We start from the raw sequence: 22,132 nt of genomic DNA, 5'->3' as shown, positions 1-22,132 counted from the left end.
TCGAGTTTCTCGACAGTTTCCTCGACGAAAGTGTACACACGACCGGTTTCTTGCTGGTTTTTGCCGAGGAACTCGGTCATGTGTACGAGGCCTCAGCGACTCTCTGCCCGTCGACGCCTGCCTCACAGCCTCTCAAGTCTTACTCTTCGGGCCCCGGATACTACTGGATGGGGAGCGGAGGAAGATCACTCTACCAGGGAAGGCAAGGAGATAGGCAGGTGGCTGGCCAGGATTTGAGCCAAGGCAGAAGAACATGCGAGCGAAGCTGAATGGTCATGCACCCGAAACTGAAGAAATGTTCCCTCCGCTCCGACCAGCACATGATCATCAGAAAGGGGCACAGATAATGGAAAAAATACAACCCCCCTATGCTAGTAGGCACGGCGGAGCGGGGGGGTGTAATTCTATTTTTTTTATTTTAATTCTGCACTGACTGTCCTTGAAATTGCCCCTGCCCCCTATTAAATCCAATCTGGGGACAAAACCAGGGACAGACTTGGTCCGGGGACAGTGTCCTCAGTCAGGGGACTGTCCCCAGAAACTGGGGATGTCTGGTCACCCTACCCTATGAATGCATAACAGAAAACACTGTGCACCCAAAACCTCCAGCAAAAGCAAAAGTATATGGGTGTATTTTTCAAAACATAAAAGTTAATTTTTTCTACAGGCACCGCAACAACAGACATATTTTACACTGTACACTGTACACCCATACACTCACCATACAACCTTCTCCTTACATTCACATATGTTTCCATATTTTTCCAATTTAACACAATTATGAAAATGTGTGAATCTTGGGTGAAAGTTATGTGAATCTTGGGTGAAAACATTCATAAATAGTCTCCTTGATATCTAAAATGCCCAGCTATAAAAAAAAAACTTGCTGTGATTTTAGAAAATATGTAAGTCTGTGAATAAAAAAAGCTTCCTATATGATAGGAATTATTTTGCAAATATGTCTGCTCTTTGGAGTGACTCCACATTTTAAACCATATAAATATTTAACATGTCTGTGTCATATACGTAAGTCTGACATGAACAAAATATTAATATGGTTAGAAATTTGTTAGACTCATGCAGGTTGGCATGTAAATTGTCATCATGCCTATATATATTAAATATATGAGTACCTCTTGGTGGGATTTTTAGGGCAATTTGAAAAAATGTAATCTATAAAATAAAATGTATTAATACACAGTTTAAAAGATTCCCAGATTGGAAACCATATTGAAAAAGTACATGTACATGTATCATAATATTACACAAATTCTCATAGGTGGTAAAACCTCACTACACAAATGTATCATGTATGGATGGTTGTATTTTGTGTAGTGAGGTTTTACCACTTATGAGAATTTGTGTAATATTATGATACATGTACATGTACTTTTTATATATGGTTTCCCATCTGGGAATTATTTAAACTGTGTATTAATTTATATATTTCATTTTTTCATTTTTTTAAATTGCCTTAAAAATCCCACCAGGAGGTATTCATATCTTCAAAATATTAATATGGTTACTAGCAATCAAAATAATACAGATGATAAAAAAAGGCAGGATCATGTTCTTTGTTTTGAGTTGAGATTCAGTGGACATCTAATTTGCATAAAATATCCTTGCATCTGCAACTGTTAGTTGAAACAAGAAATCACAAAACATTATTTTCAAACGAATGTATGCCAGGACAAAAAAATAATCTTTGTAATACATGCACCTTTCCCCATCTAATACGCTTGAAACTTAAGCCCTGTTGTGGGCTGATAACATTGCAATTTTGTGAATGAAGTAGTGTCATCCCTGCCAAGTTGTCTTGTGCTAAACTACTCAAACCCACCCCTAACCCATTGTCCACTACATAGAGACTTATCATTCTGTAGTCCCAAGAAAAGAAATAGGGGTGCTATATAGACTCCTTGATATAACTCAGGAAGTGTACACAAGATGCAAAGCAGCTCTGAAGTTCTTGCATAATTGCAATTCTTGAACAGATGTAACAAAACAACTTTCAGTGGTGTATTTAACAGACAAAGGGGAGCACATTGTAGTAATTTATTGTTAGGGTTTATAGACACTTTAAAAAGAATCCACTGATAATTACTTGCACTTTGAAGGTCCAACAGAAGCAACAAAGCAAACCAGCGCTCTAGAATTTTATTAAACAAATTGTAAAAGTCAGGTACACTTGCGTTCAAAAGTAAGGCTATAATAGAAATGTCTCCATGCACATTTTCTGGAGCTGTGAGAATTGTACCCCTTTCTTCTGCTGCACAGGTGGTTGGATTATGTACTCCAAGGACTGAGTTACATATTTGTGGTGACCCATCAGTGGTAGGGTGAGTGCCTTCTATAGTTGTGACTTTCATCTGAACCACTTCCCCCAAAGCCCCAGCGTTCATTTAATTTGCTTTTTACACATAAGGGGCATGATCACTGTTATTAGCTGTCACAGTGGTTGTCCTGCTAACTCCTAATCACGGGAACTGTGTAAAGCAACTTCCTTTCCTGTGACAGATCTTGGGGAAAGTAGTAGCCAATCACTTACCCCTGAGTACTGTCCGATGATAGAGGAGATGATGTCAATAAACTCTTGAGGATCTGACACCAGTCAACACAAGCTTTTTTGGTGCCAGCTGCAACAGAAGGAAGATAACCACATAAGTGGGTAATGATTCTTTGGGGAAGTTCTTTACTGAAATTAAAGCGGAGGTTCACCCAGTAGAGCTTATCCAGAAGAGCTTATTTTACACATCAACATTTAGCTATTTAAAGCGGTAGTTCACCCCCCCCGACACATTTTACCATCGAGACAGGCATTGTAGCGCGAGCTACAGTATGCCTGTCCCGATTTTTTTAACCCCGTACTCACCTTGTAGTCGTCCATCGTAGATTCCGGCTCCCGCGGGGAATGGGCGTGCCTATGGAGAGGGAGGATGATTGACGGCCGGCCCTGGCACGTCACTCTCCCCGAAGACAGCCGGAGTAGGTCTCGGCTCTTCACGGCGCCTGCGCACAGGCTATGCGCACGCGCCGTGAAGACCAAGCCTATTTCGGCTATTTCCGGAGAAGCGTGACGCGCCAGAGCCGGCCGTCAATCATCTTCCGTCTCCATAGGCACGCCCATTCCCCGGAATCTTCGATGGACGACTACAAGGTGAGTACGGCGGTAAAAAATTCGGGACAGGCATACTGTAGCTCGCGCTACAATGCCTGATTTTAAGGTAAAATAAAAATTTTTTTTTTTTCCCGTCGATAGGGTGAACCCCCGCTTTAAATTTTTTTAAATCATTTAAATACCTGTAATCTGTTGTTCTATGCAGACACTTCCTGGTCTGTCTACCGCTTCTCTTTCTCAGTGCCCGAGTGTCTCCTGGGAGCACAGCCTCATGCTTTCCAGGAGACTAGTAATAACACCCAAAGACAAAATCTTGCGGTATTTTACTTGTCACGTGACTCAAGAAGCAGGTTCTAATTCCGCCATTTGAATTAATGGCAAAAAGGTAAAGAATGCCATTAAACACCGGAAAACATGCGGAGAAGGAAGCCATTGCTTGCACAGGACAAGACGGAACAAGATAACTAGCGCCTTATACTTTACATATAGTTCAGCAAAACGTAAGTTGTGATGGCAACCGTGAACACTGCTCATGCACGGGATAGAGCGGTGAATGCTGGGATATCGGCATTCACCGAATCCCGGAAGTATTTGCTTGTGTGCTTTGCAAGCAAGCAAGATGGAACATTTCTGGAGGAAATTTTATAAAACATTATTTACGGCAAAATGACAGTGCGGACAAATTTAAACTACAGACAAGTGAGTACAAGCTTACCAAACTGAAAAGCAGTAGATGCACATATATTAAAAAAAATAATAATAATTCCCGCAGAACCCCCGCTTTAAGCTACAATTTAAATTTTTGGAAGTTTTTGATAAATATGGGTAGCTGCAGACTGAGATGGAAAGGTATTTTTTTTTCTTAAACTAAATTGAAATGGATTTTATGTAGCAATTATACTGTATATAAACCATGAACAAGTTAGGGACACCAAGGATCACTCCAAACACGTTTGTTCTGCACTTTTATTCAGCAAGTTAACAAAGGCTTTGTAAAGCAAGTCCATGGAATTAACAGAACAAAACATCTTCTCATCCAAGCTTTAAACTTATGCCCCGTACACACCATCAGAATTTCCAATGGCCTAAAATCCGATGGAATTTTTTGTCGGAATTCCGTTCAAGCTGTCTTGCATACACACTGTCAGACCAAAATCTGACCATCCAAACGCGGTGACGTAAAACACTACGACGAGCCGAGAAAAATGAAGTTCAATGCTTCCGAGCATGCGTCGACTTGATTCTGAGTTTTTTTCTCCGTCGGAGTTGCACACAGACGATAGAAATTTCCTATCGTTTTTTTTCCATCGAAAAAAAAAAAAACATGTTCTATTTCTAAACACCGATGGAAAAAAGTCTGATGGGGCCCACACACGATCGGAGTTTCCAATGAAAAAAGTCCATCAGACTTTGTTCATCAGAAATCCTGATTGTGTGTATGCGGCATTATGTAAGTTCCTGACTAATGGGTTCACTAAAACACACTAAAACACACAAGCAGCACTTGTAGCTTTTTAGTGTTCTGTCAACAGTCATCCTTTAACTCATTAGCAGGTTCTAACAGCAACGAGAGCAAGAGAGCCCTGAGCATCTCTCAGTTCATATGTAAAAAAGCCTGTGGACAGCTGAGACAACTAATAATGAGTTCTGGTTACCAGGTAAGATATGGACCAATGAATGGAGGCTTTATCCCACCTAAAACTCTACAAAGTCTCTGGGCTCTAGGACCCATACAGGACTTTTTGAGATCAAAAATCTTCACAAATAGGTGAGATGCATATTCTATGTACCAGGTGTATGAAAGAAGATTTTTGGGAAATTAAATGAGGCCTGTGTGAACATAGGCCTCATCCCTATTTTGATACAATAGCAGAAGGGTTTGGGACTTTAAATGAAGCAGATGATCAAATAGTCAAAATAAGTTAATTTATTCAAATAAATACATTTAACACATTATGCCGCGTACACACGATCGGTCTGATGGACCGTTTTCATCGGACCAAACCGATCGTGTGTAGGCCCCATCAGTTATTTATCCATAGGTTAAAAAAAAGCAATCTTGTTTTAAATTTAACCGATGGATACCTAACCGATAGAGAAAAAAAAACGATCGTTTGTAGGCACGTCCATCGGTTTAAAATCCACGCATGCTCAGAATCAAGTCGACGCATGCTTGGAAGCATTGAACTTCGTTTTTTTCAGCACGTCGTTGTGTTTTACGTCACCGCGTTCTGACACAATCGTTTTTTAACTGATGGTGTGTTGGCACGACGGACCATCAGTCAGCTTCATCGGTTAACCGATGAAAACGGTCCATTGGTCCGTTCTCATCGGATGGACTGATCGTGTGTACACGGCATTACAGAAAATGTAAAAGAGGTTTAAAAGCAATTTCATATATATACATAGCATGAGTACTTTACATATGCATACATGCATCAACATAAAAGCAGTTTATCCCAATATCCCATCCTTGTTATGGTAGATACAATGGCAAGTGGTATCTAATTTGACATTGTTGGCATATAATACTTATATATTTAGCGTATCATACTTGGGTGATTAGTAGTAGTCATATAATTGCATCCTATATAGCTTGATGCGTTTCGTGGTTAGGACCACTCATCAGGAGCGGATGACTTAGTATGTCTAAAAAGAACATAATAGTAGGTTAGGTATATGGCATAATGTAATGTGTTAAATGTATTTACTTGAATAAATTAACTTATTTTGACTATTTGATCCTCTGCCTCATTTAAAGACCCAAACCCTTCTGCTATTGTATGTACCAGGTGCTGGGGACAGGCAGCCTCCAGTCTGCCAGTTAGACAGAGTTCCAAAAAGTCACCACACTCCAAAAGTTTCTTGCTCATATCACATATACCTTTATTGTCATTACATCAACCATGAGTGCACCTGATGAACAGCCAGGAGGCTTGAAATTGTTATGCATTTCACATTGCATTGTTATGATAATAAAGATATCTGTGTTATAAGCAAGAAACTTTTGGAGTGGGGCGACTGTTTGGAAATGTATATAATATTGAATATTAAATAGTTCAAAAGCAAGATTATGACCCTATAATAATGGGTCAAGCACGAGAGCTCTCACCAAGAGACTCCCTAAGACATACAACATTGGCAGAAGGCTAATGCCCCATACACATGATCGGAATTTCCGATGGAAAAAGTCAGACCGACTTTTCCTCCGATGGAATTCCTTCGGAATTCCGATGTGAGTTTGGTCGGGCTAAATCCCGATTGTGTGTACGGGGCATAACTCTCCAGCATCCAGAAAATATAGAACTATTAGTTTTGGGGAGAATGACCTTTAAAAGTTAAGTAATGCCCTGTACACACGATCAGAATTTCCGATGGAAAAAATCGGATGGACTTTTTCCATCGGGTTTTCTGATCGTGTGTAGCCCCATCAGAGTCTTTTCATCGGAAATTCCAATGAATTCCATCGTAGTTTAGATATAGATCATGTTCTATTTTTTTCGATGGAATTCCGGAATGGCCGGGCAAAAGCCTGATCGTGTGTACGGGGCATAAGAGTATAGTTGGAAGGATGTAGAGAAGATTTTAGGAATGAATGAACAAATTAATAAATTATCTGCATACTTCAAAAAATATTTGTTTAAAAACTAAAAGTTAAATCAGCATGCAAACAGCTCATGTAAGATTATCATTACTGCCATTTCTTGTTAACCTTCAAGTCTAGGCTTCATCATTTCAAAAGTGAAATTTAATTTACGTATTGAAAGCTTCAATGACTGCCATTAATTACTGGTAAGAAAACATGACTTGAATCACATAAAATTACTCTTACAGAGGTGTACCGTAAATAGAAAATAAAACCCCAAAGTCTTGTAAATGTGAATCTATTACCTGGCCTGTTGAAGCTAACAGACGTAATAAATTGTGTGAACTTCTGGCGGTGTGACATATATGTGAAACTGCATAAACAGACTATATTGGTCTCATGTCTAGCGATGTAAAATCTTGGTAGCAATACATTATTTTAAAAGACAATGACAGCTCAATCGTGATTTTGCATTTATGGTATGATAAATCATCCAACTTAGCCCACAGGCGAGGTTGCTTTCATACTGGCTTTTATCCTTCTTTTTAAAAGCTGCCTGACATACTATATTCAGTTCTTAAAGCTGAACATCAGGTAGATAAAAAAAGGCACAAATTAGTGCAGTTCTGTATTAATTAATACACCCAATTTTATGCAAGCAGTACAAGTACATGAATTTGTCCTAAATTAGCTACTTGCAGTCTTGTTAATGCTAGAGCTCAGATCCAGGATTAACCTCCCTGGCGGTATGATTATTTCAGATTTTAGGTGCTGAAAGTGGTACCATTATTTTGCATGGAAATTTGGCGTTTTATATTGTAGGCCTGCAATTCTTAGGAATAACTCACTTAAATCTGTCCAAACAAAAGTCTAGTAGACATCCCGGGTATAATAAAATTTGGAACACAAAATCATAAATTATAATATAACAAATACATATAAGTAATTATAACAAATAATATAATAATAATAATAATAATAATAAAAATTATTACTTTTAATTTTTTGATGACGTATTTTCCCACAAATCACTATCGCTCAATTCTGCAAGTGATTATAATTTATTATTGCTGTTTTCCAGCTGGTCTAAAACCACTTTTGACATAAAGGGACACTTTTTGGTTGCTATGGACAATCTCCAGTTTGCAGGCAGAAAGAACAGTTTTTATTATATAAAAGTGCATGTAGGACACTGGGCAGACCACTAGGGACAAAGTGTGTGTGTATTTTTTTCATACAGTACTGTAATCTATAAGATTACAGTATACTGTATGTATTGTGTTTTTTTACTTTTTAAATTTGGCGCCGATCTCCGCCCCTGTGCGTCGTAATGTCGCAGGGAACAGAGCTCGGCGGCACTCGCACTGTGAATCGAGCGAGGAGGACACCGCTCGATCACACAGCGGGGTGGCATCGCAGGATCCAGGGACAAGGTAAGTAACTTGTGCCTGTGGACACTGCGAGGTGGTCCCCGAGTCTGGCTCGGGTTACCGCTTTTGGTCCTGAATTTACACCCCGAGCCTGACTCGGGATTACCGCTCAAAGGGTTAAGAAGCTACCAATCAGGTGTGCTGCAGTGCAAGGAGCTGAAAAAAGAGGAGAAAGGAGAGTGACAGAGAGGTAAGCTCATCAGTGCACTGCTTTCCTTTACTCTCATAGGGAGTGAAGCAGATCTGTAGGCAAAAGTGAAACTGCAGCAGAGAAAGATCAAGTTCCCTCTCATGCTCAATCCAATTGAGCTGTATGATGGCAGAGCTGTGTATATCTCAGAAAATGAATGGCAGAAATCCAAAATGTTTGGCAAATCTATCATATACGTATTTTATTTGTATACATAACCTTGAAAAAGTATTCATACCCCTTGAAATCTTCCACATTTTGACATGTTAGGGTATTAATACTTTTTCAAGGAACTGTATCTAGCTGTTTGCCCGGAATGTAGCTTTAACATCATATTACTGCTTCTGGTTATAGACTCACAGATCACAAAAAAACTGTTTATGTCCAGTTTGTTAAATATAGGGCACCCGCACCTCTGTAATATACGGCAATGTAATTGGTCGGCTGCTGTCAATACTATCCCCACTAGTGGGACAAATGGTTAATAAATGAATACTAGACAGTATTCTAGTTTAGTGCTAAATACCAATATTATAATCCTCCGTGTCTATAACTAGATCGGAAACATAAACTAATTTATGCTTGATATCTCAGTCATTTGAATTATTTAAATCAATAAATGATGAAATTGACATATACATTAATAGCTTAATAAACCAAAAGTCAATGTGGGTGGTGAATTTATCTGAAAATCTATGGAAATTTTTAAGTGACATTTATAGTGCATAAAGTGATAACTGTGCAAAACAAAGCATTTTCCTTAAAAGAAAGTGTTTTTGTGCTCCACGTCCCAATGGTATCTGTGCATCCACCTTGTGGGGGGCTGTAAATACTCCCCAATCACCAGATATGCTGGACTCCTTTACCATATAGCAAGAGGAGTCTACTGTGCTTGTAGGTCTTTAGGGGGACCTATGCCACTGTGATATCTTCCGGTTAATCCCGCTGGTGTTGGTTACCTCCAATTATGACTCCAGAGCTCCAGGGCAAGAATGTGTAGGTGTGCAATAATGGAGAGAAAAATTCCTCATAGTATAAAATCCTCAGATGATTTATTAAATATCTGCATTATACATGATAAAAATCCATTAAAATTGAATGGTCAAATATAACCCGACTGGACGTCACTAAGAGCAAAATCGTCTCTACACATGTGTAGGTAGGGGTCGCTGCCTATGGTATGGCGTACGTTCCACTGTCTGGGCCGGTAATGACATGTAAGGGATTTAGCTTGACACGTTTCATCATCTATGTGCAATGTTATCAAAAACTGCTTTTGATAACATCACACATAGATGACAAAACGCGTCAAGCTGAATGTTTCTGGCACAGCACCATATTTTTTCCCATCAGAATATATGAGCGTCAACACATCTTACAACAATGAAATTAATTTTCAGTGTCATCGCAAACCTAGCTTTGGTCTGAAATCCCACAATTCACCATTACTGGGTCTCTAGGCCCAGGAATATTACTCATGCTTGTTCAGCAATGATATTCAACACTGATTTCAAGGAGTGCTCCACTTACATTTCATATTGTCCCCCAAGTAGTGACCCCAAACATGATCGCCTCTTCCAGTGGCGTATGTAACATATTTATTGTTCAGGGTTCAGGAATGTGTAATACAGAGAGTAGCAAGGCCAAAAGTAACGATACAGAGAGAGCAGCACATTCAATCTGAAACCACTAATTCCTTTTTCTCCTACAAGTTAGGATAAGTCATTAATGCATACTAAAATCTTCCTCCATTTTAAGCAATTCTCACACTTCAAGAGCATCGATTTATGGGGTTAAAATTCACAAACAGATCAAAAGCATGACGGGGTGCATGTTTGCCTTCAAAGTATATGAAGGAAGGGACTTATAAATTAACCCTCAGGCTGCCCAGAAAATATAGAAACAAACAAAAATGTGTCTAGCAATTGATGTTTTTCTTCTCAAAAAAAGCTACCTAGATACATAAATGGCTACTGTACCAGGCTACAGCTTTTTAGATCTTTGTATGCTGCAAACACAGGAGCATGTGAGACCATAGCTTTGGGAAAAAAAGATTCCCACAGCAGCTGGCGAGACAGCATCTACAGGGAGACACATCAAAAAGTTTTCAGCAAAAGGGAACTGCTGGTCGGAATGATGTACATGAGCTGACGACCATGAAAGATGAAATATGGGTCAGCTACACAGAAGCAAAAGCCACTCTCTGTCTCTGAATACAATTACATGAGTGTGGTCGATCTATTTGGCCAGGTCTTACACCCCTACCTGGTCACGAGGAAAACAAGGACTACATTTAAATAGGTTGCAATATACTTTATCCAGATGGTTCTCTACAGCTCATTTGTAAAAAAAAAAATTACACAGGTACAGTTTTCTGCAGTACCAGGAAACAAATTGTGATAATATAAAAAACTTTTAATAAAAATTCAGGAGATATCCATTAACATTACCCACCAAATGAAGACAGAAAGTGTTCTGAAAAAAATGTGTCTATTGCATGGGGGCCCCATAATCTCCTATTGCCTGGGGGCCTCATAATCTCCTATTGCCCGGGGGGCCCCATAATCTGCTATTGCCTGGGGGCCCCATGATCTCCTATTGCCTGGGGGCCCCATTTAAGAGCCTAGGCCGGCTCTGTGATGTCTAAAAATGGATCACAGGAGTACAGAACTAACTGCACTCCTGTGATTCATAATAGAAGTATAGCCAAAATAGCTTTGGCTATATTTCTCCTTTAAGCAGTTTGAAATGCTCCATGAATGTCATCGCTGGATAAATAACTGAGCTGGCCATCGCTGGGGTAAATCTACATGCATGTGCTCTTGAAATAATCTTTTTTTTAAGACTTTTTTTAAGACTTCCTTCCAAAAAATAAAAAATTTACTGAGCCATCCAAAAACTGGTAAATGTTCCCACTAACAATAGTTACTTTGATGACATTGCAGATGGAGGCCTTACTTTCCCTGACTTTGCAGCTAAACACTGTAATTCCACTTTTCCAATAAAGATTGCCTGTAGCAGGGTGCTGGGTGGCAGTTGCTGCTATCTCACCTGGCAGAATTGACACTCAAGCAGGTGGCAGAGCAAGGAGGGTAAGGCACTGACCCAAACATCACTCAACACAATGATCACATGATTGCTGCTGGGGAAAGCCTGCTGAGGACTCACTTTGGGTTCCCTTTTTGGGGCATCTGTGTGTGATTGGACACAGATGTAGCCAGATGCAGTCTACTTTCTCCACAGCAGGTGGCATTCTTCCGCAGTGGCAGTGTTGTTGGAGAGAAAGTGAAAAGGAATAGGGTTCCTCTATGGTTTACTGGGTCACCGGGGAAGCTATTCCATCTTGTGTCAGTAGAGACAGATTTTCTGCCTGTTAGGGAAAGCACTAGCGGTATGAAAAGGTTCCTGATGAGGAGAGAAAGTGTAGGGTCGCAACTCCTTTGGCCATCATCCTGTTTGGGCATGAGATGGCCAGTCTGCACTCTTCCCTCTTTACAGACCATGGTAGTCCGGCTGATAACCACTCTCTTCAAATTACTGGAAACGATGACTGCACCCGGTCGGGCAGCCTTCACCATTGAATTTGTTGTGAACTGTTTCTGCACTATTCCAATAAAAGTTTTCCATTGCACCTGACTGTGTGAATTATTACGTCAGCACCACTCTGCACCTTACCTACACATAGCTCTCCTGAGATTCGAACAGTCATATTAGACCCACTGAGGTTATATAGAACCTGCTGTGCCATTCTGATCACCCTGCACTCTGGGAAGTGTGCAGATAAGGTCAGATACAAATTGACTAGGGAGAGATAGGCCTAGTGCAGGAAAAAGTTCATGAGGATTTGGGACAATATAAGGACAGCCTGGTGTTCCCCTGGAATGCTACTCGGAGTTGAGAAAGGATACTGTTGCCCAGCTTACATTTGGATTGGCACATACTTGCACCCTACAAATGCCAGCACAGCACTCTATCTAGAAGACCAATATCGGAAACCTAAAGAAACCTGTAGCGGGACATGTTGCAGTACTGTACTATTTAATATTCACTGCATAAATAAGAAAATTCTTTGAAGATGTTGTCTCACCTGGTGTCTTTAAATTACCACCACATGGGGAACTCCCATGATGAGAACTCTTTTATTACCTGCAAATGAAGCACTTTCTCCAGCATAACATTCATTGGGCCCAGGATGCTCACCCATTTTGAATACAATTGTGATAATGATCCCATTGCACCAGGCTTGATTGTATACTTTATTCTACAGACAACCTCTTCCCAACAACGCCCCTCTTGCATCCATGGTCATAAGATCAGACTTGGATATACATGACTGTAGTCAAATATTGGAAACTACTAAATTCTGTTCCACTAATGTTTTAAGCATCGTACACACAACCGGTTTTCCTGCTAGGAAAACTGCCAAGAAAGCTTTTGGCTGGGAAAACCGGCCGTGTGTATGCTTCCTCGCAGTTTTCTCGAGAACCTGCTCTCTATTTTCCTGCCGTGATTCCTGGCATTTTTAAACCCGGCAGTTTTCCTATGGGGAAACACTGTGAGGGAGCATACACATGGCCGGGATTCCTGGCCAAAGCTCTCCCCGCAGATTTCCCGATGGGAAAACCTCTCGTGTGTACACGGGGAAAGTTACCGAGCAGGTTCTCGGTTTTCCCATCGGGATTCCTGGCGGACTTTATACCGGTCGTGTGTACAGGGCTTCAGAGGTCAAAATCACCTTTAAGTTATGACAAGACGGTACCTAGTTCATTCTAAAATCGCTAACTACAGTATGTTCTAGGCCAGTGTTCCCCAACCCCCGGTCCGCGGCCCACTACCGGGCCGCGGCACTTCTGCAGCCGGGCCGCGAGCAGGCGGCATGAGAGAGCCCCACATGCGGACCGCGGCACTCTGCCATTCGGACCGCAAGGAGACTTTTCTTCCTCCTGCGTCGCTCATAGAGCCGACAGCGGGAGGCGGAACAATTCTGGGTGGAGGGCGGAGCTGCCCAAGGTTATCAAACAGGCGATTGGCTGCTAGGACTGTCCTTCATCCTAGCAGCCAATCACCTGTTTGTTACCTCGGCCCTCCATCCAGAACTGTCCCGCCTCCCTCCCTGCAACTTTTCTCCTCATGCTGTGCCTCCCTCCGATCTGTCCCTAAGTGTGGGGGATGGAACCGAGGACTGTAATGTGTGGGGGATGGAACCGAGGACTGTAATGTGTGGGGGATGGAACTGAGGACTGTAATGTGTGGGGGACGGAACCGAGGACTGTAATGTGTGGGGGACGGAACCGAGGACTGTAATGTGTGGGGGATGGAACCGAGGACTGTAATGTGTGGGGGACGGAACCGAGGACTGTAATGTGTGGGGGGACGGAACCGAGGACTGTAATGTGTGGGGGGACGGAACCGAGGACTGTAATGTGTGGGGGACGGAACCGAGGACTGTAATGTGTGGGGGACGGAACCGAGGACTGTAATGTGTGGGGGACGGAACCGAGGACTGTAATGTGTGGGGGACGGAACCGAGGACTGTAATGTGTGGGGGACGGAACCGAGGACTGTAATGTGTGGGGGACGGAACCGAGGACTGTAATGTGTGGGGGATGGAACCGAGGACTGTAATGTGTGGGGGGGAAGGCTGAGGACTGTAATGTGTGGGGGGGGGGGGAAGGCTGAGGACTGTAATGTGTGGGGGGGAAAGGCTGAGGACTGTAATGTGTGGGGGGGGGAAGGCTGAGGACTGTAATGTGTGGGGGGGAAGGCTGAGGACTGTAATGTGTGGGGGGGGGGGAAGGCTGAGGACTGTAATGTGTGGGGGGGGGAGGCTGAGGACTGTAATGTGTGGGGGGGACTGAGGACTGTAATGTGGGGTTATGATATAAATAGGGGCAGATGACAGTACTGTTAATGGGGGAGCCCAGAGTATGACAACACTACCAGTGACAGGGTGAGTGTGAGCAGGGTCTAGTGGGGGCACTAGCTTCATCTGTTGGGGCCTTACCACATCTGGTGGCAGGCAGCGTGGCAAGTGACAATCCGCATCTGGTGGCAGGCAGCGTGGCAAGCAGCATGGCAAGTGACAATCCGCATCTGGTGGCAGGCAGCGTGGCAAGTGACAATCCGCATCTGGTGGCAGGCAGCATGGTAAGTGACAATCCGCATCTGGTGGCAGGCAGCGTGGCAAGTGACACACTCAAAGCTCCCACTGATTCTGCATTATGGTGGGTTTAACTTTATTTTTTACTACAATGTAATAAATAGAAATAATGCGCTGACAAATTGCCCGCGAAAAATCGCTTACCCCCCGCATGCCATCCTCAACCTCCCCCCAACCGGGCCTTGGAAAATTTTCTTACATTCAGCCGGTCCCCGGTGCCAAAAAGGTTGGGGACCACTGTTCTAGGCTACTCCACTCATTTTTCAGAAATGTGACCAATTGGGAAAGTTTTTCCATGTGTGGGGGACCTGCCCTGTCGCACACAAGTTCTGGAAATAGGTCTTCTAGTGGATTTCTGAATTGGTTGATTTTCTAGCCCCTATCCAATCCCAACATGCCCTTTTACATTTGTAAACAAGACTTTAAGTTGATATCGCTCATTCTTACTGCGGTCAAACAGACAATTGCTAGGGCATGGAGAACACTCATCCTCTCCATGGGAAAGACCAAATCCAGAATCTATTCAGTTTTTTGACATGATAAAATAAAGGCTAGACTTCGCGGCAAAATAAACAAACTTCTCTCCAGTTGGCATCCATTAATATCACATTTCCTTCCTATGGAATTTCATTAAGACCTCTTGACTTTTTAAAGGAGTGTAGGCCTGATGTTACTCTGCTACTCCGTTTCTTCCCTTAGGCCTTATGCCACACTTATGTCCTTTTCTTGTTTCACTTTACTTTTGCTCTCTTTTATGTCTTCTCCCACCCTTATTCTTCGTTCACAATTTTTGCATCCACTGATCTACCACATTTGTGCAATGATGCAGTACCTCTACGGTACAAGTTGTTGATTGCATTACCTCACATTACTCTCAAAGTCATCATTGTTTCTGTATGTTAAAACAAATAAAAAGGTTGAAGAGTTAACTACTGCTACATGGTTGTGTTACCCTCATGCTTCCATGTTCATTAAGGGCTCTATCATTTGACAGGGGCATTGTAGTTAATAGGGTTCTGCCACAAAGTCAGGAAACAACTGGTAACAAAAGGAAAGTAAATCAGAAATAAGGACAAACAAGGCTTTTCTGGCTATAAATGTAATAGAATGCTTTTCATAGGTAGGGTGTTTACTTCTATGTTTACTTTTGTGGATGAGTGAGTTTGGGGTGGAGAGACTTGACTAGCCCGCACAGAGTCCTGACCTCAGCCTGATAGAACACCTCTTTGGGATGAATTAGAGCGGAGGCTGCGAGCCAGGCCTTCTCATCCAACATCATTGCCTGATCTCACAAATGCGCTTCTGGAAGAATAGTAAAACATTCCCATAGACACGCTCCTAAACCTTGTGGACAGCCTTCCCAGATAGGTTGAAGCTATTATAGCTGCAAAGGGTGGGCCAACTCAATATTAAACCCTACAGACTAAGACTGGGATGCCATTAAAGTTCATGTGCGTGTAAAGGCAGGTGTCCAAATACTTTTGACAATATAGTGTACATTACTCTGTTGTATAAATGTAGCCAATTGGAGCTTTACAGTACTAAGGTACAATAGTGTACTGCACTTTTCAAATGTAACCCTCACTGGCTCCAGATCCCTAAAATTGTCATTTTCCCTATTTTCTTGGATCCAGGCTGTATTGAGATATAGCAGGTGAACTGCTTTTTTCGCTCCCTACTCCCCAAAAGGCATAGTATGTGTAGCTATGACCTATGATCCTCATAGCAAGGCCAGGCACCCGACTAGGGTAGGCACAGGGTAGCACAAAACAGCTGGACCCAGGAGGACAAGAAGTATAAATTAATCTCAGTAACTAAACAAAGAAAATAATTTCAACTTTTTTTATACTGTGAGGCTATCTCCAAAATGCAACAATATTGTAATTTTGCTATTTAAGCAGTTCTTGGCTGTGCTGACAAATGTCTGACACAGATCAGACTTTGCTGCAGCCTCTCACCTTGTGGCTTGCTACAGCCTTACAATGTTGTCGTTTCCTGGGGAGAGAAGACTGAGAAAATGCTTCCCCCTGCCTGTAGCAGACTGACAACATAATCTCAGCCTGTAGATGTTAGGGATTTTGCAATGCACACTTGTAAACTTACTGAGTGCTCCACTTTAAAAAGTAACATTGCTTAGTTCTAATGCCGCGTACACACGATCGTTTTTCGGCATGAAAAAACTACGTTTTAAAAAAATTTAATTTAAAACGATTGTGTGTGGGCTTCACAGCATTTTTCGGGTTATGAAAAACGAAAAAAAAAAAAATTGCAACAGGCTCCATTTTTTAACGACGTTTTAAACAATGTCGTTTTTCGGGTTGTAAAAAATGATCATGTGTGGGCTTAAACGACGTGGAAAACCCGCGCATGCTCAGAAGCAAGTTATGAAAACTAGCATTTTGAATGGAGATAGCACATTCGTTATGTTGTAAATTATTGCATTGTGTAATGCAGCGCATTCTTTTCTTCTTTTTAATGCTACACTAATCCAAATCTTTTGCTGCTGATATTGTCACATAGTTATGACAAGCTTGTTACTTTATTATTTATTGTTATCTCATGAATATTAATGTTTTTTTTTTAAGCCAGATCTCTGTCTAAAAAGTTTTCTGCATATTTAAAATCTTTTAATGTAGCTCTTCTTTTTTGGTTATTAATTGGATAATATTTTAGACTGCTTTCCATTTTTTTTTTTTGGAGTGTGTCAAGTTACCACAACAACATTATTATTTAGTATAATTTACCCACAAGGAGGTTAGTGTCCCTTGTTAATAAGAACATTTTATTTTTTTAAATGTCCCTGCCTACTCACTAGCAAACTCTCTATTTTTAATAGAAACACATGGTCAAGTTTTGTCAGAAAACAAAAAAATCCATTTATTCTGGTGTAAGTAACATAAAATAAAGGCTGATGGCAAACAAAAAGCTCCTTTAATAAAAACAAAGAAGCCAGGAAGGCAGCACTGGAGAGCCTGCTTGCATTTGTAAAGAAACAGATCCCCACAGCAAACAACCAAGGATGTGATCCAAAAAATTGCGACCATTAGGGGCATCACATCTCTCCTCATTTCCTGGATTTGGTTGTCCTCTTCCCTGCAGTCTTCCCTGCAGACCGAGTCCTCGGAGGCTGGGTTCCTGGAGGCGAGGTTGTGCCAGGAGCAGGACCAAGAGCAGGCTCAGGAAGAGGAGCAGGAAAAGGAGCAGGACTAGGAGCAGGAGGAGCAGCAAGAACAGGAGGAGCGATCCGCACAATGTCGGTGTCGTCATCGAGCTGCCCCAACATGGCCATGTTTACTGCCTTAAAGATGAGGGTATCACAGCGCACACGCTGGCCCCTCTCCGGATTCTGGAGCTTGCTTGCAATGAGCCCTGCAAAACCCTCTTCTGCACTGGGGGGCTCTCAGAGGGCCGCAGTTGAATCGCGAATAAGGGCCTGGTCTCCTCCTCCATTTGAAGAAGCCTCCTGGCCCTTTTCGCGGGAGTGCGGAGAGGAGGAATCTGCGAGATGGTGTCACGCTGTGCCTCCTGTCTCCCACTGGGACCTGCCTCCCCCTGGCTCCCAGTGGGCTCTGCCTTCTGTCTTGCAGTGGGCCCTGGCTCCCTGTGGGCCCTGCCTCCTCCTGGCTCCCTGTGGGATCTGCCTCCTCCTGGCTTTGCTCTGTCTGTGTATAAAAAAAGGTACATAGTTTATTTGTTGTCTTCCTAAATCACACACATTTTTCAACTCATGACAGATGAAAATTGAATGCTTATATATATTACAGACAATCATTCTGACCCCAGCATTTTTCATTTTTGTCCCCATCATGTTTGGCCACTACTGTCTATTGATATGTCCAACACTTTTTGTTCAATCCTTTTAAATTTCGAGCACTAGTAACATCAATTTGACATCATTATACTTTTATTCCCAAAAATCATTAGCAAAATGCAATACCTGGCTCCATGGGTCACAATCAGGCTCCTCCAGGAACTCTGGCTCTTCCTCTGAGGATGGCTGGTCTTGGCTGCAGGGAAGGCTGGAGGGTTGACTGCAGGGAAGGCTGGAGCTCCCTCTGGGGGGAAGGGTCGAAAGGGATGTCCTGGGCTCCAGGTGGTCGTCCAGGAAATGCAGTTGACTATAGTACCAGAGGTTCGGCCTATAGACGCTGTCAGCAGAAGCTCCAGACCTCATAGAGCTCAGGACTTGCGTTCGTTGAGTCCTATAGGTGCCCCTAATGGTCGCAATTTTTTTTCACAGTCTTGACTGTTGCTGTGGGGATCTTTGTCTGTACAAATACAAGCAGGGTCTCCAGTGCTTGATTCCTGGCCTCTTTGTTTTTATTAAGTTTGCTTTTTGTTTGCCACAATATAGGCAGATCCCTCCACCTCTGAACAAATTCTGTAAAGAAATCTTTGTCCTTAAAAGCTTCCATGTTTTCAAAATCAATACAAAAAAGCTAATGTCAGTCAAGCCACTAACAATAAGCTTTCTCACCATATATAGGCCACAAACTCATCCACTGATTAATAAAGTCAAAAATCATGTTACGTACGGTCAATATACACGCTCGTTCCTTCCACCTTCTTCCACACACTGAACGCCGGTTTGCCTCATGCGTTATCCCTTTATACACTGCGCATGCGTGAAGCTCCGCACATTTCCCCGCCCCTGACGTTCATTCTAGTACTTTCCCCGTCCTTTCTTGGCTGTCAAGTGCAAGACAACATGGAGGACACTTGGCAAGTGGCAACCTCAAGCCAGGAGCGAACCCAGGCGGAAACACACACCAAATCCCGGAGATACAAGGCCACAAATATGGCGTTTGAGGAGATGGTGGAAATGGTGGCAATATTGAGGAGGGAGGATTATGATGCTAAACATGGCCCATACGAATACCCTAATAAGGTGAAGGCCCAAATAATGGACAAAGTGGTGAAAAGTCTCTACCACAAATTTGGGGTGCACAGATCCAAGAAACATCTCTGCAAAAGATGGTCTGACATCAAATTGAGGGAGCCGGAGCAATACCAGAAGATTAAAAGACTCATTAGAAAAAGTAAGTAATTTTCCTGTGTACTCAGATTAGTATTATTAATATCATTGTGCTGCATGTGCTTTTTCTTTCATCTAGTACAGTTCAAGATGTCAAGTTTCATGTTTGTGGGCACAATAATTGGTCGTAGGAGTCGTCGTTCATTCGCTACCTAATGATTAAATATAATCTTTTTGTCTGATACAGTGTTTTAGAAATTTCATCATGCCTATTTAGGCATGGACAAATGTAGTTAACACTGTATCAGGCAAAAAGATCGTATTTTATTATTAGTGAGCGAATGAACGACGACTCATACGGCCAATTATTGTGCCCACAAACATGAAACTTGACATCTTGAACTGTTTATGTGAGATTATTTTATTTATTTTTTTATTTTTAGTGTAGATGTGTTCTTAACTGGATTTAACAAATCAAACTGAATTCAATATACAGTAAGGAGAGTATGCTCAGCAAAGATAAATGTAGCAGCTTTGGTAATGGACACAATCCTGTGTCCAGCTTAGAAGTATTGACAAAACAGACAATTGTACCGCACTTACAAAAAGAATGATTCATATTCCTCTTTTAGGCCTCAAATCTTTTTGACTCAATTATCCCTTTTGTTACAATCTCATAGGGCGAGAACGAGCTTCCAGACAGGAGCCAAGAAACCCCACACCTCCTACCCAAGCCCCACCCCCGCGGGATGTGGAGGAAGAACAGGAAGGAGAAAGTGGCACCACAACAGGTCAGTGTCATACACCACAGCTTCAAGTAATAGATGTAGGCCTGCATATTTATAATACATGGTGTGTTTCCAAATTTCAGGAGCTTTGATGGCTGGGGACGGCTTGTATACACACAGCGCCCAGCTGCTAATTGACGAGGTGATGGCCTGCTGTGCTGACATGGAGGACATCAACACAAGTTTGGGGCAGGTAAGGGAAAAGCAAAAAAAGGTGGAGCAACGACTAAAATACGTAATTGATGTTCTTGGGAGGGTTTAAAAAAAATATATATATATATTTTTGTATACTCTTAAGTTTGTTTGTTGGTAATGTTTTATTTGTTTTTATTTGTATTTTAAAAAATAATGTTTTTTTTTTTTTAATCTGAATTTTTTGTTTTATGTACTCACAGTTTAATCCCGTAGTGAAGTTTCAGACTCCCCGCGGGGAATGGGCGTTCCTATGCAGAGGGAAGATGATTGACGCCCGGCTATGGCGCGTCACGCTTCCCAAAAATAGCCGAAATAGGACTTGGCTCTTCACGGCGCCTGCGCAGTCAGCTCCTAGTCTGTGCGCAGGCGCCGTATAGTGCCGTGAAGAGCCGAGACCTACTCCAGCTATTTTCGGGAAGCGTGATGCGCCATAGCCGGCCGTCAATCATCTTCCCTCTGCATAGGAACGCCCATTCCCCGCGGGGAGTCTGAAACTTCACTACGGGATTAAACTGTGAGTACGGCGCCAAAAAAATAAATAAAGGCATACTGTAGCTCACGCTAGTATGCTGGATTTAAGGTTTACAGGACCTGTACGATAGCAGAAGAAGTGTCCGGGATTATGACTAAAAGAATGCACTGAAGAACAGCAAGGCCTCTGAAGAACGACCTGAAAAACAGTAACGAGCGGACAAGAACTCACTGAAAAAACAGATACGAACTGACTACAAGCACTGAAAGACAGATACGAACCCACAAGCACAAACTGAACACCAGAAAACGATCTTTAAAGCACGAAGACTGAAAAATGCGAATTGTCTCTCTCCAAACTTTTACTAACATGCGGTAACACGAAATCAGCAAAAGCAGCCCCAAGGGTGGCGTCATCTGCATGGAACTTCCCCTTTATAGTGCCTTGTTATGTGTTGTACGTCACCGCACTTTGCTAGAGTATTTTTTTTTCACGATTGTGTGTGGGCAACGTCGTTTTAATGATGAAGTTGGAAAAAACTTAGTTTTTTCTAGAGGCTGAAAAACCTTGTTTTTTACATGCCGAAAAAAACGATCGTGTGTACGCGGCATTAGAATCAATTGCATTAAAATAGGGCTTTAAAGTTTTTTTTTTTTAATGAACTGAAACTAGTAGCTGTATTCATGGGTGGAATTGTACACAAGTATGTGGCCAAGTCCTAAGTGACAAAAGTATGCAACAGAGGAGGCTGTATTTTCCTTGGGTGTTTGACAAAAGTAGTGAATGTGTAAAAAAACGAATTATTCAGATAAAATACTATATACAAAGGACTAAAAAAGACACTTGTTCCTGAAAGAAAATGCAGAGGATAGTTGAAAGAAGAAATGTGAATGTAAAAAATGTGACACAGACACATAATAGTGTTTTTTTTGCATTTTGAGTTGCCTCCAGTTCTGCTAATACCTTTGCTGTTCTCCTATTTCACCCCTGCTTGGAGACCCCTCAGCTTGGGGCTGGATAAAGCTTTATATTCTGCTACCCTGTGAAGCTTACTGACAATCATTACTAGACAGAGCAAGAGCCAAATCCATCCACCCTATACTGGCAGACATGCTAGCTTGCCATTTTGCACTGCTGCTGTCTGTCCTTTTTACTTCTGCATTGGGTAAGTGAATTAACTTACATATTTATATATATATCTATATCTATCTATCTATC

At 42.0% G+C, this 22,132-nt stretch overlaps 1 protein-coding gene across 2 annotated transcripts in view; it reads left to right on the top strand.

Annotated features, from left to right (window-relative positions):
- The first annotated feature begins 21,946 nt into the window (after nucleotides 1-21,946).
- Nucleotides 21,947-22,132, top strand: part of CILP2 (cartilage intermediate layer protein 2) — an 86,626-nt gene continuing 86,440 nt past the window's right edge. The window contains exon 1 of one of the 2 annotated variants that reach the window (XM_040320539.1): nucleotides 21,947-22,079. In XM_040320539.1, the coding sequence (XP_040176473.1) occupies nucleotides 22,025-22,079 (55 nt within the window). In that variant the 5' untranslated portion in view covers nucleotides 21,947-22,024. The remainder of the gene's footprint in view (nucleotides 22,080-22,132) is intronic. The other variant, XM_040320550.1, reaches the window with a different exon arrangement.

The sequence above is a fragment of the Rana temporaria genome, chromosome 1 (genome assembly GCF_905171775.1).
Source record: "Rana temporaria chromosome 1, aRanTem1.1, whole genome shotgun sequence".
NCBI classification, from domain to species: Eukaryota; Metazoa; Chordata; class Amphibia; order Anura; family Ranidae; genus Rana; species Rana temporaria.
This window is presented reverse-complemented; position numbering and strand designations above follow the sequence as displayed.